The sequence below is a fragment of the Phyllobates terribilis genome, unplaced genomic scaffold (genome assembly GCF_046119375.1).
Source record: "Phyllobates terribilis strain yellow unplaced genomic scaffold, ASM4611937v1 Scaffold_7__3_contigs__length_470593459, whole genome shotgun sequence".
In the NCBI taxonomy this organism is placed as follows: domain Eukaryota; kingdom Metazoa; phylum Chordata; class Amphibia; order Anura; family Dendrobatidae; genus Phyllobates; species Phyllobates terribilis.
Window position 1 is genome coordinate 200771440 of NW_027362767.1, and position 20270 is coordinate 200791709.

The 20270-nt window shown below is 44.9% G+C and overlaps 1 protein-coding gene across 1 annotated transcript in view; it reads left to right on the forward strand.

The window, feature by feature from the left end:
* BTK (Bruton tyrosine kinase) overlaps nt 1-20270 on the forward strand; it is a 303555-nt gene that overhangs the window by 245115 nt on the left and 38170 nt on the right. Inside the window, exons 13-16 of the mRNA XM_073639658.1 lie at nt 631-702; nt 1924-2095; nt 3933-4149; nt 5086-5150. Of these exons, the coding sequence (XP_073495759.1) occupies nt 631-702; nt 1924-2095; nt 3933-4149; nt 5086-5150 (526 nt within the window). The remainder of the gene's footprint in view (nt 1-630; nt 703-1923; nt 2096-3932; nt 4150-5085; nt 5151-20270) is intronic.

A 20270-nucleotide genomic window follows, 5' to 3' on the forward strand; every position in this document is an offset into this window, starting at 1 on the left:
ACTGCAGGCAAGTGGAGGATGTCAGGAAACCGCAGGCGGGCAAGTAGGCTGTAGGAAATTGCAGGCAGGTGGAGTGCAGGAAACTTCAGGCAAGCGGAGGGCATCAGTAAACCACAGGCAAGAGGAGTGCAGAAAACCGCAGGCAGGTGGAGGATGTCAGGAAACCGCAGGCAAGTGGCAGATGTCAGGAAACCGCAGGCAGGTAGGTGGAGTGCAGGAAACCGCAGGCAAACAGGGGGAGTGCAGGAAGCCGCAAGTAGGAAGAGGACATCAGGAAACCGTAGGCAAACAAGTTGGAGATATCCGGGAAATTATTCCAAGGTAGAAGATAATATTCCAGAAAACAGGAAAGTCAGCAACCAAGGAAGCCGCACACAGCCAGGAAGACGTCCTGAAAACCACAAGCGAGCAAGGAGAAGAGATCCTAAAAGACGGACAGGTAGCCGACTGAACTCTCGAGTCACTAGAAGCCGCAGACGAGTATGCTTAGATACTTGGGAATAGATATCACAAGGTCAAAAAAAAAATGTCTTCATTTAACTAATGCCATTGCTACGGATATGTTGAATCTTATGGTTTAGATCTGTAAATGATACAGTTTAATAAATCTGTATTCATTTTCTTGTACAGGATTGATCTCAAGACTTAAATATCCAGTGTGTTCTGTGAGAAGTTCCCCATCCACTGCTGGCCTTGGCTATGGTAAGAAGCAATATTTGGGAGCAGTACAATGACCGACACCTGAGCTCACTGTCACACAAGCCGCATTCAGATGTCTGATTTTCTCATGTACAAAAGAAACAGACGGACTATTTTGATCAGACTTTGATCATAGTTTGGTCCGATCGTCATCAGTTTTTATTGTAAGTGAAAGAAAAAAAACTCTCCACCTTCTGAGAGAGGTCCGATTTTTTGCTATAGCTGGAAACCATGGACCCTCGTACATGAAAAAGGACGTCTGTATGAGGCCTAAATCTGTATTTTCCACTTGTACTTGTCAAGTAATACAAGGACTGAATACAAACAAGTGACGTGAATAGTGGCATTATTCCTTTTCTGTATTTAGATTCTATTCCTTGTTTTGTTGAATGCAGTGAAAATATCGAAAATGAACACAAAATGATTATACATAGTTTTCTGACACATCAAAGCATCTCAAGATCTCAAGGTTATCTTCATATTCTATTTCTCCACCTATTTAGTAAATTAGGTTATTTGCATTTTTTTCATTGCATTTTTCAATGTGTTTTTTTGCATGTAGTTTTGTCCAGTTTTTTACTCTTTTTGGTAAGTCATGTTTTAAACGTAACCTAATTTACTTAATAGTTGAAGGAATGGTGCTGAAAATCTGCAACATCGAAAGCTCATTGTGGGAACATAGCTTTATTAAGCTGCATTCACGTGTTGCAACCACATTTTGTTGGTACAATCATAGTACAGCCGTAGTGTTTTTGCCACACTTTTGGAAATCGTAGTAAAACATGATCTTTTTCCCATGATTGTGCCAAAAAAAACAAAAACGCATCTACAATGTGTGAACGTAACCTAATAAAAAAATATGAATTACAGTAGGCAGGATTACAATATATCAGGCAATGGACCAGCAAGAACATGATTAAATATGTATAAATATACAATAGATGTAGAAATATAGTCACGTTACATAGCGAGAGAGCAGAGCAATTCTCCTGAATGGAGCAGGCTGAGCCTCTAGAGAGACGAGGGAAAATGGCACCTAAGTTCCTACAGATTACAAGCGATTACCCATATTTCATATCTATTGGTTAAAAAGCATCTAAAAAGAAAGAAAGAGACTACTAATGATGGCCAACCAGTAAGAAAGCCTTACACCAGCATACTAAATAGTCAGCCGTAATATAACATACGTATGATGCTTTATATTGTTTTTTATTTCATGCCAAGGCTCTTGGGAGATTGATCTCAAAGATCTGACTTTCTTAAAAGAATTGGGGAACGGACAGTTTGGGGTTGTAAAGTACGGCAAATGGAGGGGACAATTTGAAGTTGCCATCAAAATGGTAAAAGAGGGCTCCATGTCAGAGGACGAGTTCATTGACGAAGCAAAGTGCATGATGTAAGTGACATTTTTCTTTACAACATTGATCCTTTGTTAAGAATTTTTGTCAGTTTTAAGAGGGGCAACATAATCAAGAGTCTATCAGTATTATGTGTTGCTTATATAGCACCATCATATTCCGCAGCGCTGTACAGACATCATTATCTCTGTCCCCATTAGGGCTCAAAATCTAAATTACCTAGCAGTCTATGGAGAAACTGGAGGAAACCCATGAAAACACGGGGAGAAAATACAAACTACTTGCAGATGTTGTCCTCAATGGGATTTGAACCCAGGACCCCAGTGCTGCAAAGCAACAGTGCTAATGACTAGGAAACCGTATAGTGCTAACCACTGAGCCACCATACAGTGCTAAGCACTGAGCCACCATGCTCTCAAAAAATTGGAATTTTTTTTTATCTGAACTATACCTATCAGTGTACTAAAATAACTAGAACTTTAAAAGGGTTTGTTTGTTTTTAAAAAAGGACCCTTGTCTACAAGCCCTAATAGGGAATTTACACAGATTAGAGGGGTCCTCTGCTGGGGACTCCTGTGTATGAGCCCTAGTGGAGAGCCATATGAAAGAACAGCGTCTGGTTTGGTGAGCAAATTGATTTGCAATACTCTGATCCAGCGACCAAGTCAATTGATTCAACTAGAGTCCTGCAAACCACCACCTGGCTGCCGGAATCCCCACCACCTCTTATGATTTGTAGGGCCATTGTTTCAGCATAATGTACACACAACATGGCCCCGGGCCTGGGATGCCGGCAGTTTGGGAGGTGGTTCACACATCTCCCATCCAGTGACCACAGACAACTGACTTGACTGCTGGACCAGGGTTCTGTGAATCGATTAGCTCATCTCCAGTAGGTAATGTCTTCCCGAGAAATCCCAGCTGATCCGTAAAGGAAGAAGGAGCCAGATCTATGGTGATCACCCCTTTATATCACTGACTACAGCACTTTGTAATAAAATACACTGACATTTACCAAGATATATGAATTCTAGAAAATAAAGTAGAGTAATCTTATAATAAGTTACATATGGACGGATCCCTGGTGCTAATTGCTGGCAACTCATGAGGGAAGAGTCACCCAAGCTAGTTTATTGACTTTTGGCCAAATTTTATGACCTACTTTTATTGACCATGCCATTCTGGGACTGCGTGTATATCATATATCAGAGCTGGAGACATCAGACTCTGCAGAGTGGATCTTTGGCCTAAATCAGTGTTAGTGAGAGCATCTACCCATAAAGCCTCATTCATATGTCCGTGAAACATGGTCGATGTACAGTCCACGATGCAGGAACTGGCTTCAGGTCTCCTGATCCGAACTTGACAGCTTCAAAGACATATTTCAGGCTATTGAGTTTGGGTCGCGAACCCCGTGGCCAGTCCAGACATCATGGTTCATACTCAGACCATGTTTCACTGACGGCTGAGTGTGGCTGCGGCATGAGATGGTGAAAGCAAATATGGCCTGTACTGATAGTTACTGCCATGACCTGAGAGTCATCAAATGTGGCCTAGACCCTGAGCTTATGTGACCTGAGACCTGATGAAGACCTTGGTATTCACTGGGAGATCTTCTGGAAGTGTGTGTGTCTCTAAATATTCTTGTGCCCTGCGTATGTGAGTCCACCATATGGGCCGATCCTGAGAGAGGTAACGCAGAATACTGCGAGAGCGATCTCACTGATAACCAGGCTCTGTGTCTCAATACTGAGGTGGAACCGCCATGTTTTCTAGAGCTGGAAGCTGTTGTTCTGACTCTTACATGTAAACGATGAACATGATTACTAGGTATAATATTATCTTATTGTTAATAATAGTGTGTTTGCCTTATAGGAAACTATCACATGAAAACTTAGTTCAGTTATATGGAGTCTGCACGAAACAACGGCCAATCTTTATAATTACCGAGTATCTCTCTCATGGCTGCCTGCTGTCATACCTGAAAGAGGCTCGTCCACATGTGGGAGCAGGAGACCTCCTGTCCATGTGCAGGGACGTATGCGCGGCAATGAATTATTTAGAGTCCAAACAGTTTCTCCACCGCGATTTGGTAAAAAATTCACATTAAACATTAAAAGGAGTATGGATGGCTGAATAAATGGCTGAGATGGGAATATCTATCTCTATGCAGTTTTAGAAAAAAACAACGGGCTGAACGACACTGAGCATGCAACTCCATAAAAGTGAATTGGAGCTAGGGAAAAGCTTGTGCGCAGAGTTTTTTGACAAAGTTTTGGAACGGAAACTGAGGGGAAAGTCTCAAAATCCTTCTCTTAAACTCAAAACTCCTCAAAAACCTGGAGGCTCTACTCAGTTTCTGTTCCAAAAAGTCAGCAAAAGACTCTATAGCCTAAGGACATGTGCACACGACATTTCTAAGATGCCGGCTAAGGTTTTCCTAGTCATAGCCGCTGCAGGAAAAAGCCTACTGTCTTTTTCATGAAGTGGCTTCACCCGTGGTTTTGCCATTGATTTTTGCAGCGGCTTCATTTTTCTGCAATTTAAACTATTACTTGCGCAGAAGTTACCCCAAAAAATGAACATTTAACCACTTCATAGTTTCCAAACCGTGATACGGTTAAAAGAAGTAATAAAAGACAGAACATGTGCACAGCTATGTCGTTTTTACATTGCTGTGCATTTTGTTCATTTTTTGAAGCAGGTTTGCAGCACATTTACAGGTGGGTTCCCGGCGGAATCCACCTGAAAAAGACATTACATGCCCATAACCTAATGCTAGTTTTGCAACTGGTGAAACAGCACAGCGTGCTGCACTACGCTTTCTCTGCAACTCCTAAGGACTTCTCTTGGAGTTGCAGGAACAGCGTAATGCAGACTGCGCAGCTGTCCTGACCACCTGTCACTGAATAAAGACACGCATTCCCATCTTAGCCATGAATGGTTGAAATTGGAGTTTACTTTTAATAAAAAATTATGACAAAAAAATGATAAAACTATCAATAACCTCATTTCTTATTTTTTACAGGCTGCCAGGAACTGTTTAGTTGCTGAAAATGGCACCGTAAAAGTTTCAGATTTTGGCCTCTCAAGGTATAGCAAATGATATATTGCAGGCTTTTTATTGTGTTAACATTTAAGGTATTTAAACAGAATCAGCAAGTGGTTTTGACATTGCTGTGCATACGTTCATTCTTTTTGGGGTCTTTTTTTAGGGCTTTTTCAGGCCGGTTGCAGGCAGAATCTGCCTGAAAAAGATATCATGTGTACATACCCCAAAGGCAGTGTATCCCTTTCGATCCTTATATGATTATTTGTTGGTGTCTGCACATATACATGGCTCTCTCTCTTGTAGTCTAAGGCTATGTTCACACAGAGGTATCTGATGCATTCAAAAACATCAACATTTTCAAGCTAACGATCTTTCATGAAAATGGAGCATTTTTTTTTGTTTAATTGGTTTTTATTACGTTTTAAACAATAAGCAGATAACAGTTACACAGGACCATCAAATTACAAATATGCGATAGAGTAACATCGTACATTAATTCTCAATATATGGATCATCCAATAGTGATGATATAGGTCCCGTGGGCTGAAACAAGAAAAAAAGTGGGGGGGAAGAGGTGGTGGTCGAAGAAAAAGACAGAGGACAGGAAGAGAAGGGGATGCCACACTGGACAGACCCAAGCCATAGCTCAGGAAAAAAGGGTGTGGAAGTTCTCCGAATCCCTAAATTCTTCTCATGGGTGCCATATCTGACAGAATTTCCCAAAATCATCCGGGTTTTCAGCTGAAAGTTTTTTCATCACTTAAGGCAATTGCATGTCCTGCTGTCATTCCAACACTGAAGGCGTGGTGGAGAACCTCCAATGGCGTGGAAAAACTGTTCTGACGGCTGTAAGGCCGTGTCACAGAATGTTTTTTTCTGTGCTTTAATGGATTTAGGAAGAATGGAAATCAGGGCAACTTTGTGACTTTTAGCCACTATCTGACCACTTAGAGAGTTACTGATCTGGAAAATTTTACCTCAGAAAGGTTGAATATTCGGCCAGCTCCACCAGATGTGGGACATTGTCCCTATGTCGCTTCCACAGCGCCAACAAATCTCAGATACATTAGGAAAGATCTTGTGCAGTTGTGAGGGGCATAGATACCACCCAGAGAGTATTTTGAATTTTTTCTCCTGTGCCCTGCATGCAAACGACATCTTAAGAGAGAACAGGAAAGCCTTTTGCCATTCCTGTGATGAGATTTCCATGCCTAGTTCCCTCTCCCATGTCTCAGCGTAGTGCAATAGAAAAGAGAGGGGTCGCTCACTGGTCTATTCGGGTGCTCTGAAAAAAAAAGTAATCTAAATTGCAAAAAGAACTTCGGCACTCCATACATGAATATATAAGAAATATTGCATCTAGACTGATGTCACTTTACAAAATGATTTTTTTTTGCGCATAATTTGGCCATTTTATGTGTGCCCATCAACCACGACAAGGTCACCTTCGTATGATGGGTAACTACGCTACGCTACCACTGGATATGCCACTCTTGGGCTGTAAGCCTGTATGGACAATATGTCTCTGCTTGGGCTTTAAACCTACAATGTATGGGCTGGTAGAGCTAGTTAAAACCACCTGTGAATGAATAGAAGGAATTAATGGGAGGGACGCATGATCCGAAAAAAGGCTGTCAAACTTCTAATAGTGTGAACACGTACCTGCTGCAATGTCTATGCACTATTAGAAGTTTGACAGCCTTTTTTCTGACCATGTGTCCCTCCCATTCAGTCACAGGTGGTTTTCACTAGCTCTACCAGCCCATACATTGTAGGTTTAAAGCCCAAGCAGAGACATATTGTCCATACAGGCTTACAGCCCAAGAGTGGCATATCCAGAGGTAGCGTAGCGTAGTTACCCATTATACGAAATACAAAGGTGACATTGTCATGGTTGATGGGCACACATAAATTGGCCAAATTATGTGCAAAAAACCTTCATTTTTCAAAGTGACATCAGTCTAGATGCAATATTTCTTATATATTCATTTATGGAGTGCCGAAGTCCTTTTTGCAATTCAACGTAGTGCAAGACACCACTATTGTCCTCTTGGTTTAAAATATTGTAAATCGGAGAGATAGCACGAGGGGGAGGACTCCAAAAGAAACAAGGCCTCAAATGAAGTGGGGGTATCTTGATATGAGCTCTGTACCACGTGAGAATTAAGGAATTATTTTGTTATGATCTGCAGCATGTACTAAGGAAAGATAGGGGAAAGTTGTCCCTACAGTAAGACTAAGCTGAATCCCTACAATGTAGCAGGCAGCCTGTTCCTAGCGAACAGACCCGCCTTAGTCCTCAGCTAGTCTGAACGAAGACCTATAGCATTAAGGGAGGGGTCCCTAAAAGAACTAAGGACTGGAACAAAAATGGGACACCTCCTAAACAGAGAAGTTGTTGCAGAACACAAAAAGACAAACTGACAAAAAAGTAGTAGAGGTCCCAGAGGACCAAGCGAACTGACAGAGAAAGGCACCGAAGCACCAGGCTAGAGAAAGAGTCAAACACTGAAGTCCAGCACAACCAGAAGGGCGGAGCTGGAATATAAAGGCAGGTGGTCACGTGACCGCAAAACACAAGATGGAAAAAACAAACAGGAGGGTTCTAACATATTTCAATTGAGAATATTCGAGCCAAGAGAGATTAACTAATGGAGCACAAACCTGTTGGTCCCTGAAAGATTGAAGATGAGCGCCTGATAACACATGAAAGAACCACGTATCCTCTTAAGCCTTCCATATCAGGAATTTGTTTTTCCGAGTGTAAGAAGATGGAAGTTCTGCCCACGTTCCCCCTTGAAGACATGTGTGTTGCTGTAATGCATTTAAATGCATGAAGTGTTTAGTGTTGTTAATTAAATTACATGTCATTAGTAAAAGTGTTGTGTTCTGCCTAAAAGTAGGGAGAGCTAGAGTTAATGATTGGGACTAGCCCAGAGTGGGAGGGGCTAAAGTGAGGGACAGAGTGGGTTTCCTGTCAGGAGTGAAATGGGGCACAGCGTGCAGCAGAAGCAGACCTGCGGTCTGACCAGAGAGCAGAGCCGCTTGAAGTGGGTGTCCCTGAAGTGAGATGAGACCGAGGCAATGGATAGCGTGATCCAGAGTAGAGACAAGGAAAATTGATAGAAGGAGTGAGTCATTCTCCAGAGACAGTGTCTACGCAGGAGGCCCAACGGGACAAACCCAAGTTTGCAAGTCAAAGAGGTAACAGGAAGAATCAGAGCAGGGAACGCGAGATGAAGAGAGTGTCCCATGTGGTACTTCTGAGGTGTCAGCAAGCAGAGAAGCTAAGTGACGGCCATAGTGGCCGAAGTAGCTGACGTAAGGGGAAAAGTATGCGAAACCGCAGGTTGAGAAATAGGGCTCGCTCTTACTGGACTGTAGTGCTGTTATTGGGGACAAGAGAATCTCCTGAAGCACTGTGCTGGGTTGTGGTGAAGGCAGAGGAACCAACTGAGACTGAACCGAGTGACTTTAGAAATAGAGAAATAATGTGTATAAAGATGTTCTTTGTGTTAAGAGAAACATCCATGAAGATTTGCGAATACTCTTCCCTACAGTATTGTTCAGTAAAAGACAGTTTATTTATGAGTGGTGGTCTCCCTCATTGAACTCTACAACCTATGGTCCTGGCCAGCTGACGTCACTGGGATGATGTGGCCTGCGTCCTTGCTAGCATCCCCGTAGACAAAGTCAACACACCCAGCCAGGACCCCCATTTTTATATAACATGTCTGGACGCAGAAGATGAGGACCTCAACCACGGCTACCACTCCGCGCCACGTAACACAAGAACCAACCAGGAAATTTGGGTTACCAAATAAGGCAGAGAGGGGACTACAGGGTCTATATAGTATTGACCTCTTAATAAATGCATCCCACGCCTTGCAGAAAGAACTAAAAAGTTCAGAATCATTTTTTGTGTATTGTCTATGATTTAGGCTAATCCAGGGGAGATGTTTTAAAGGGGTATTAATACTCTGTTGTTCAATAGAAGCCCATTATTGAGTTTGTCTATGAAAATGCCTGTCTAGAGCCCTAAGAAGAAGCAAAGCAGAATGGTAGGCCTTAAAGTCAGGAAGTCTAGCTCCCCCTAAATGTTTAGGACAAATCAGAATTTTACATGCTGTCATAGCTTTTGTACGTCCCCATATAAATTTAATTATTGCTGAATGCAGTTTGCGAAAGAAAATTGCTGGAGGGCGAATAGGAATAGTCTGGAATACATAAAGATATCTTGGCAAAACATCCATTTTTATGGCATTATTTTACCCTGACTCGCCCAGGGGGATGGGGACGACTCGGTACCCAGGCCTCTGCCTGGCCTTTGGGGATGTCGCGGTGGTCGGCTCCCGGGCCCGTACCCTGGGGTCAGCTTTTAAAAGGGGATTGTTTGTTAATTTTATGAAAGTTCGTGACGCCACCTGTGGTTTCTGGTGAGAATCACCAGCGCTGCGGCAGTCCACTGAGGCCAGTGATAAGGCAGCTCGATGGTATAGCTCCCCACAGGTGGAGCTAGGCCTCAGGGCAGCGTACGGAGAGGGGGATACAGGACAGGCAAGACCCAGCCGGGTCAGAGCAAGAACGGGGATGGACACAGTAGTTGCTTCAGTACCTTTTACTGGTGGTAATTCAGGCACATCCCGGAGCACTGTAGGGTGAAGGGTGCATATCAGGATCCTCCCCAATGAGCGGGTGTAGGGCCTCCTGTTTCTTGCTTCTGCGTAGTAAGTTTCTGACCTCCCTGAAGCTAGGCCTAACTTTATCCCTGTCCTGCACCGGCTGACGTTGTGGTAGGGCCTTCTCTTGGAGTGCACGCTCCCAGCTTACGGGGCCTATGTGTCTCCTGGCTCTGTTACATATCAGCTCTCTGGTGAACCTGGGACCTGTAGTTCTCCAGGGATTCCGGTTATGCCTTACTGGGTCGTAGAGATCCCGGTAAGCTCGGACCCGGTGTCCAGTATATGTTTCGGCGTGAGCTGGTAAGCTTCTCTGCACCCAATGCTACTCACTTTCCACTCGCCTTCGGCCACGCTCGGGCCCTCACTAGGCTACTTACACTAACGGCAGCTTGCCGCTCTTCACCGCTCTTACAGGCGTCGGCATACCTTGGGCTCATTCACTTGAGCTCCTGAGTCTAGACTGGGCTTCAGGACCGCTGGAGGCCTAGCTTGCCTACACAGCAACCCACATGCTTCTCTGCACACACAGCTTTTCACTCTCTGTGCACTCCAGACTAACACTGACTGCCTAGCTCCACCTTCCCTATTTATATCCCTAACGCGCTCCCTCTGCTGGTCTGAGGTGGAAGGTGGAGATGTGTGAATGTTTATGGGGGCCTCTTGTGGAGGATTCCATTAATGCACTCTTCTAGGATCTGTGGTACCAAGCGCAGCTGGGCGCCACAACCAAAACGAAGAGCGTTGTGATTTATCATATTCATATAAATCTTTAGGGATGTTGTCCAAAAGAGGACGATAGTTTAATTGATATAGGATCCGACTATCCACAGATATTTGGACTCCCAAATACAACAGGGAACTAGATTTCCATTTAAAGGGAAAGTTCTGAGAAATCTGGACTTTAAGTGCTTGTGAGAAGGAGATATTTAGTATCTCTGATTTAGTATAGTTGACTTTGAAATTCGTCAATTGGCTGCAATGATCAAACTCTTGCATGATAGAGGGAAAGGGGATATGCAGTTGGGATACATAAAGCAGGAGATCGCCAACGTAGATGGCCTTTTTATAAGTTGTCTGCCCTACTGAAATGCCCTTGATATCAGGGGTTCTTTCTGATGATTACTGCCAAATGCTCCATAATGAGAACGTATAGGAGAGGGGACATAGGGCACCCCAATTGGGTTCCATTATATATAGGTATAGGACTGGATATGGACCCATTGACTTGCACTCTCACAGTAGGAAAGGTATATAGGGACAGGATCTGAGAGAGAAAATGAGGACCTAAGCCTATCTGTCTAAGGACAACTGACATGAACCCCCAGTCAACCCGATCAAAGGCTTTCTCTGCTTCAACCGATAGAAGACACATGAGCACAGGCATAGATTTGGCCTTAAATGTCAGTAGCAACATTTTAATAGTATTATCCCTCGACTCACGCCCCTGAACGAATCCAACCTGGCCCGTATGTATCAGAGACAGGAGGAGAGGAGCCGATCGATTTGCTAGGGTTTTGGAATACAATTTAATGTCTATGACTCGCCCCCTGGGCCGTGGGGCACGCGGAACCGGGCGATAGGGAGATGTTGGGGGTAGTAGTGGCGGCCCGGTCCCGCGGCTCAGGGTGGTCAGACCAATGGTAGTCTGCTACGTGCTTCAGACAATGTCCGACTACGCCACCCGTGGATTGCGGTTATTAGGAACCGCCACTGCAAGGCAGTCCGCTGGGGCTGATGGTGTGTGCAGCTGGGATGGTGTGACTCCCCACGGGAAGAGTGCGACCCCAGGGCAGTGTAGCGGATGGTGGGGGTGATGGTAGTGCGAGTCCCGTTGCTAATAGTGCTGGAGGCGCGAATGAGCACACAGACGACAAGTTACAGTCCAGGGTCTTTACTCACAGTTCGTTTGTTCCAGGTCACTTCGGCCAGCAGTGACCGCCCGAGCCGTGCTGCGTCCACCAGGTGAGGGGCTCGGTCAACCCCCAGGCAGTTCAGGAGCATGGCACAGGACCCCCTTTTATCCTTTCTCTGGCCTGCCTCACCAGTGACCCACTTTTGTCCAGCTGCCGCGGACCTGTGCGGTTAAACGTGGGCCCCGTTCTCCGCTGTCCTATATGGTGCCTTCCTAGCAGGTTTGATGAGGTGTCGCACCAATATATGATCACGACGACCGGTCTTTGGCTGAGGGTAGTTTCTCCTCCACCAACTTGGGATCCGGTACCCTTAATCTGCCTGACCCTTCACCCTGGATTCTCGTGGGTTTTTAGGGTCCCTTCCACCTTCTTGTTCCTGAGCCCTTCTGTTTCTCTCTTCTCCTTCTTTCCTGTCCTGTCTTCTCCTCCTTCCCTTGGCCTCTTCTCCAGGCCCACTTCTCCTTCTCCTCTCAGGCTCCGGCCTCTTCTCTAGGCCTGCCTCTGGAGCAGCACTCAGCCTGAGCTGCTGCTCCCTGTCTTCTTCTCTGACTGAACACTGTTCTAAGATGGTGCCCACCTTTTATACCTCCTTCTAGCCATGAGCCCAGGTGACCAGCAACCAATGAGCTCCTTCCTACGCTCAGGAACCGCCCCCTATCTGCCCCTACAGCACTGGGTGTTCCACACCTCCCTCCCCACTCCAGCAGGGACATGGTCGGTCGTGCCTGCACTTCTGTCTAGTGGGAGCACCGTTGAGCTGTCCCTGGGAAATGGGGTGTGTGTGCTGCATGCAGCTAACTGAGCCCTGGTCCATACTCCATCCTTACCTGGGAGTGCAATATCACACCTCTGGTCTGAGGTGCAATACCCCTGTAGCGGCCGAACCCTCGGGGCGCTACATCTACATTGGTCAGTGAGAGAGGTCTGTAGATAGAAGGTGTAGAGGCATCTTTCCCTGGGTTAGGTAATACACTCAGGTGGGCCTCTAATGATTGAGGTACAAAGCCGCATTATCAGCTAAACAATTGAAAACCCTGGAAAGGAAGGGGGTAAGCATGTAAGAATGTTTTATAAAAAGCTGAAGTGAACCCATCATGTCCGGACTTTTACCATTTGGAGACTAAGTATTCACAGAGTCAACTTCTGCAACGCTAATACAGTGGGGAAAATAAGTATTTGATACACTGACGATTTTACAAGTCTTCCCACCTACAAAGAATGGAGAGGTCTGTAATTTTTATCGTAGGTACACTTCACCTGTGAGAGACAGAATCTAAAAATAAAATCCAGAAAATCACATTGTATGATCTTTACATAATTACGGTAAATTGCATTTTATTACATGAAATAAGTATTTGATCACCTACCAACCTGCAAGAATTCTGGCTCTCACAGACCTGTTAGTTTTTCTATAAGAAACCCTCCTGCTCTGCACTCATTACCTGTATTAATTGCACCTGTTTGAACTCATTACCTGTATAAAAGACACCTGTCCGCACACTCAATCAATCACACTCCAACCTCTCCACCATGGCCAAGACCAAAGAGCCATCTAAGGACACCAGGGACAAAATTGTAGACCTACACAAGGCTGGGATGGGCTACAACACAAAAGGTAACCACCTTGTGAGAAGGCAACAACTGTTGGCACAATTATTAGAAAATGGAAAAAACACAAGATGACTGTCAATCTTCCTCAATGGCTCCATGCAAGATCTCACCTCGTGGGGTAAGGATGATTCTGAGAAAGGTTAGGAATCAGCCCAGATCTACACAGGAGGACCTGGTCCATGATCTGAAGAGAGCTGGGACCACAGTCTAAAACATTACCGTTAGTAACACACCACGCCGTCATGGATTAAAATCCTGCAGAGCAGGGAAGGTCCCGCTGCTGACACCAGCACATGTCCAGGCCTGTTTGAAATTTGCCAATGACCATCTGGATGATCCAGAGGCGGCATGGGAGAAAGTCATGTGGTCAGATGAGACCAAAATAGAACTTTTTGGTATCAACTCCACTCCCCGTACAACCCCAAGAACACCGTCCCAACCGTGAAGCATGGTGGGGGAAACATCATACTTTGGGGGTGCTTTTTTGCAAAGGGGACAGGAAGACAGCACCATATTGAAGGGAAGATGGATGGGGTCACGTATTGCGAGATTTTGGCCAACAACCTCTTTCCCTCAAGAAGAGCATTCAAGATGGGTCGTGGCTGGGTCTTCCAGCATGACAATGACCCGAAACACACAGCCAGGCCAACTAAGGAGTGGCTCCACAAGAAGCATTTCAAGGTCATGGAGGGGCTTAGCCAGTCTCCAGACCTGAACCCAATAGAAAATCTTTGGAGGGAGCTGAAACTTAATGTTGCCCAGTGACAGTCCCGAAACCTGAAAGAGCTGGAGAAGATCTGTACGGAGGAGTGGGCCAAGATCCCTGCTGCAGTGTCTGCAAACTTGGTCAAGAACTACGGGAAACGTCTGACCTGTGCAATTGCAAACAAGGGTTTCTGGACCAAATATTAAGTTCTGTTTTTCTATTGTATCAAATACTTATCTCATGCAATAAAATGCAAATTAATTATGTAAAAATCATACAATATGATTTTCTGGATTTTTTTCAAGATTCTGTCTCTCACAGGTGTAGTGCACCTACGATAAAAATTACAGACCTCTCCATTCTTTGTAGGTGGGAAAACTTGCAAAATCAGCAGTGTATCAAATACTTATTTCTATCAATCTCTAGACATTCTATAGTTTATGCGCTCAATACTGGTAAAGCAGTCTCCTTCACATATGTTTCTCTACAGTCTGATAGGGACTGGAGGTCCATGTAAGCAAACTGGCCTCTAATGTCGTAAAGTTGGGCATAGTATGTCCTAAATGTTTCTAGCATTTCTGCTGGATTACTAGTTTCTGAACCATCAGCTCTTTTAGTTCAAGTAATATAGGTGGTAGTGTTTCGTGAGTGAAGAAACCTGGAGAGTGGGTGTCTACATTTATCTGCATGTTCGTAAAAGTATCTCCTGTATTGTTCTCTATATTTCAAGTATTTTTGGTCTAGAAGAGCTTTCAGGTCTTCTTTATCTCTAGTCAATTCTGCCAGAGAAGTATGGGATAGAGTCGGTTTATGTTCAGTCCCTAGTAAATGGATCTGCTGGAGAAGTGATGAGATTGTGGACTCCCTCTCTCTTTTCAACCTGGTAATGTATTTGGTTAAAATACCCTGAATAACACATGTCAATGATTCCCACTGAGTAGATAGAAGGGTAGCGTCCGAGGAGTGAATAGAGATGAAGGAGTCAATGAAGTCCCTAATCGTAGTTGCACAAAACATGTCTTTCAGTAGGTTATCATTTAACCGCCAGGTCCAAGTACAACCAGCAGTATCTGGGAGGGTTAAAGAAAGGAAAATGGGTGCATGATCTGAGATCACTATGTCTCCAATGGATGGAAGTGGTTGCCAGAAAAACATGCAATCACTTACTAAGAAAAAATCAGTTTGGCTTCATGAATTGTGAGATGAAGAATAAAAAGTATAGTCCTTGGTATGGGGGCTTAGGGTTCTCCAGACATCTACTAGGCGCAGTAGTACAGATAGTACAGTTGTCTCTGCGGGACAGAGCCGCTCCCTAAGGTTGAGTCCACAGATAAGTCCAATTAAGATTAAATTCCCCCCCCCCCCACACCACCACCACCAAAACTCCCTCAGAGAATTCAGACAAAGTAGCTAGGAATGATTTGCAAGCCAGCACTGAACCTACACTGTGTTCCAAATTATTATGCAAATAATATTTTCTCAGATTTTCCCACATTACCTATATGAATTGCAGTCATTGTAATTTTCCAGTCAAATAACTATTAGAGTACAATTGAAAGGTTTTTGTACAAACTGCCTATGATAACAGTATATTTTTAAAAAAATAAAAAACTCAAACTGCACTCAAAATGCATGTTCCAAATTATTATGCACAGCGGAGTTTTCAACCTTTTCATTTTAATAAAGAACAAAAAAATGGTCATTTGTGAAATTATAAGCATTAGCAGGTTATTACACACTGAAATCAAACAGTTTTCAACTCCAAACTTTATTCTAGGTGATGTTACATTTGCACATAGGACCCCTTGTTTGAAAGGAGCTTCTGAACTCTCTCGTCCATTGAATTTGTCAGGTTTTGGATGGTTTCTGCTTTAATTGTTTTGCATGAGGACAGAATACCCTCCCAGAGCTGTTGCTTAGATGTGAACTGCCTCCCGCCATCATAGACACTCCTTTTGATGATGCTTCAGAGGTTCTTAATGGGGTTGAGGTCAGGGGAGCATGGATGCCACACCATAAGTTTGTCCCCTTTTATGCCCATAGCAGCCAGAGATGCAGATGTGTTATGTGCAGCATGAGACGGGGCATTATCATGCATGAAATGATCTCGATGGTCCAGATGGATGGAGTGGAGGATGGCTGGTTGATGGACACCCCATGCAAATACGGCTACGGCGCTAACAAGGAGGAGGTGGAGTAATGTTTTGGGCTGGAATCATGGGGAGAGAGATTGTCAGCCCTTTTAGGATCCCTGAAGGGGTAAAGATGAACTCCATAATGTATGTTGAGTTTCTCAAACAGCACTTCCTTCCATGGTTCAAGAAGAAGAACCGTGCATTCCACAGCAAGATAATTTTCATGCATGATAATGCCCCGTCTCATGCTGCACATAACACATCTGCATCTCTGGCTGCTATGGGCATAAAAAGGGACAAACTTATGGTGTGGCACCCATGCTCCCCTGACCCCAACCCCATTCAGAACCTCTGGAGCATCATCAAAAGGAGTGTCTATGATGGTGGGAGGCAGTTCACATCTAAGCAACAGCTCTGGGAGGGTATTCTGTCCTCATGCAAAACAATTGCAGCAGAAACCATCCAAAACCTGACAAATTCAATGGACGAGAGAGTTCAGAAGCTCTTTTCGAACAAGGGGTCCTATGTGCAAATGTTACATCACCTAGAATAAAGTTTTGAGTTGAAAACTGTTTGATTTCAGTGTGTAATAACCTGCTAATGCTTATAATTTCAAAAATGACCATTTTTTTCTTCTTTATTAAAATGAAAAGGTTGAAAACTCTGCTGTGCATAATAATTTGGAACATGCATTTTGAGTGCAGTTTGAGTTTTTTATTTTTTTTAAAATATCCTGTTATCATAGGCAGTTTGTACAAAAACCTTTCAATTGTACTCTAATAGTTATTGGACTGGAAAATTACAATGACTGCAATTCATATAGGTAATTTGGGAAAATCTGAGAAAATATTAATTGCATAATAATTTGAAACACAGTGTATATTAGCAAAGTACCAATTTGCAAATGTGATTGTGGTAAAATTAATTTTAAGCTTGAGGAAGATAAAGTGCCCTTGAGGGTCAACGCAACAGTCTACAAGGTCATGGGAGAGGGACCTATGAATGGCAATCAACACCCCACTTGATTTTTTTCAGGGTTGGCACTATGGAACCAAGCTTTTAAAAATTCATTTTCTGCAGCAACAACCTTAATTTTAGGCCACGTTCGCATGTTCAGTATTTGGTCAGTATTTTACCTCAGTATTTGTAAGCCAAAACCAGGAGTGGGTGATGAATGCAGAAGTAGTGACGTCTTTCTATTATACTTTTCCTCTGATCGCGCCACTCCAGATTTTGCCTTTAGAAATAGTGAGGTAAAATACTGACAGAATACTGAATGTGTGAACATGGCTTAATGCATATCGTAGAGAACTTGAGATCTCTTTTGTGAAACATTCAATCCACAGGCATTCAGGGATGCCACATTGATTGATGTCATTGGAGATCCTCCTAGGGAAAAATGGATGCGAGGCGGAGGAGAAGACGAGTAGGGAGACAAAGGAGTTGGTTAGGTAGAAGAGAGAAAAAGGAAGTGAAAGAGAGAAAAAAATGAAATAAAAAGGGGTAGGGAAGAGTGGGTATTGTATATTCTGCATTCCTCCAGGGAAGCAGAGCCTGTGTGGGGAATAAACTTTATACAAAATGACGAAAGCAGCGTACCCTCTCACCTAGAACCGAAAAGCCAAATTATAGTCAGTCACAGATCTAGCCTAAGCATTCACTTTAACACTATCATGATCAGTAAAGAGAGCAACATATAGATGCTGTACTAGTATCACAAGAATAAGAAAAGAGTAAAACTTTCAAGGCAACGTTTTGCTTTCAGTTACCAAATAATAGATATACACTGCTCAAAAAAATAAAGGGAACACTTAAACAACAGAATATAACTCCAAGTAAATCAAACTTCTGTGAAATTAAACTGTCCACTTAGGAAGCAACACTGATTGACAATCAATTTCACATGCTGATGTGCAAATGGAATAGACAATAGATGGAAATTATTGGCAATTATCAAGACACCCTCAATAAAGGAGTGGTTCTGCAGGTGGGGACCACAGACCACATCTCAGTACCAATGCTTTCTGGCTGATGTTTTGGTCACTTTTGAATGTTGGTTGTGCTTTCACACTCGTGGTAGCATGAGACGGACTCTACAACCCACAGAAGTTGCTCAGGTAGTGCATCTCATCCAAGATGGTACATCAATGCGAGCTGTGGCAAGAAGGTTTGCTGTGTCTGTCAGCGTAGTGTTCAGAGGCTGGAGGTGACTCGCCTCCTGGGCCGTGGGGTACTCAAGACGGGGTCTCTACGTTGCGCGGTGCTGATGGGGGTAGTAGTGTCAACCCGGTCCCATGCTCAGGGTGTCAAGCTAAAAATGGTGGCAGTCTCTTTATATATATATACATGTGAAAGTCCGACTACGCCACCCGTGGATTGCGGTCAGGGATAACCGCCGCTGCAGGACAGACCGCTGGGGCTGGTATTGGTGAGCAACACAGGAATGGTATAACTCCCCACGGGAGGAGTGTAGCCCCAGGGCAGTGTAGGTGGATGTTGGGGGTGATAGTTCCCGCCGCAATGGTCAGAATGCAGAGTCCGCTTAAACAGTTCAGGGTCTTTATTGTAACAGATGGTAATGACCCAACAACAGTACCGGCTAGAAGGGGGCCTGGATGTCTGAGAACACTCGGGAAGCCCCTCTGGTCAGGGTGAGGGTGTAGGCCTACCGTGCTCTCTATGCTCTTTCTGACTATTCCCCTCTTAGTGGTAAAATAGCCCACGTCCCTGAGCGTGCCGTGTATTCTCACCCGTATGGCTTGCAACTTGGGCTCCTTTTACCTCTGGCCTCTCTTGACTTTGCTGGTCCCTTCTGTTGTGGCGGAGCCTCCGGGCTTTTTAGGCCAAAGGACATGAAATCCCTCGCGGATTGGTTCTCTGCTGCTGGACTTAGAGTCTTTACAGCCTCGGACCCCAATGTCCAGTAGATAGTTCTCCCTTTCTGCCAGGACAGGCTCTCAGCGCCGTACGTTCCTGGCTAGCAGTTCCTCCACTGCCTCACGACCTCCTCAGCCTGCTGCTGACCCTTCCTCTCTGGGCCTAGACTCTGTCACGGTCTCAGGTCTCCCAGGTCTCTCTAACCCTGCCCCTAGTTCCAGCTTTTATAGGGCAGCGTGCTCCCCCTACTGGCCTGGGACAGGAGGTGCTGCATGCTAATTGTCCCTAACCAGGGAACCTCCCTCCTGCTCTCAGACACAGCCTTTATTATTTGTGGCATCCAGGCCTGGGGTGACACAGAGGCACTACCAGGAGACAGGCCAGTACACCAGGAGATGTGGAGGGGGCCATAGGAGGGCAACAACCCAGCAGCAGGACCGCTTGCTACCTCTGCCTTTGTGCAAGGAGGAACAGGAGGAGCACTGCCAGAGCCCTGCAAAATGACCTCAAGCAGGCCACAAATGTGCATGTGTCTGCACAAACGGTTAGAAACCGACTCCATGAGGGTGGTATGAGGGCCCGACGTCCACAGATGGGGGTTGTGCTCACAGCCCAACACCATGCAGGATGCTTGGCATTTGCCACAGAACACCAGGATTGGCAAAGTCGCCACTGGCGCCCTGTGCTCTTTACAGATGAATGCAGGTTCACACTGAGCACATGTGACAGACGTGACAGAGTCTGGAGACGCCGTGGAGAGCGATCTGCTGCCTGCAATATCCTTCAGCATGACCGGTTTGGCAGTGGGTCAGTAATGGTGTGGGGTGGCATTTCTTTGGAGGGCCGCACAGCCCTCCATGTGCTCGCCAGAGGTAGCCTGATTGCCATTAGGTACCGAGATGAGATCCTCAGACCCCTTGTGAGACCATATGTTGGTGCGGTTTGCCCTGGGTTCCTCATAATGCAGGACAATGCCAGACCTCATGTGGCTGGAGTGTATCAGCAGTTCCTGCAAGATGAAGGCATTGAAGCTATGGACTGGCCCTCCTGTTCCCCAGAGCTGAATCCGATTGAGCACATCTGGGACATCATGTCTCGCTCCATCCACCAACGTCACGTTGCACCACAGACTGTCCAGCAGTTGGCGGATGCTTTAGTCCAGGTCTGGGAGGAGATCTCACAGGAGACCATCCGCAACCTCATCAGGAGCATGCCCAGGCATTGTAGGGAGGTCATA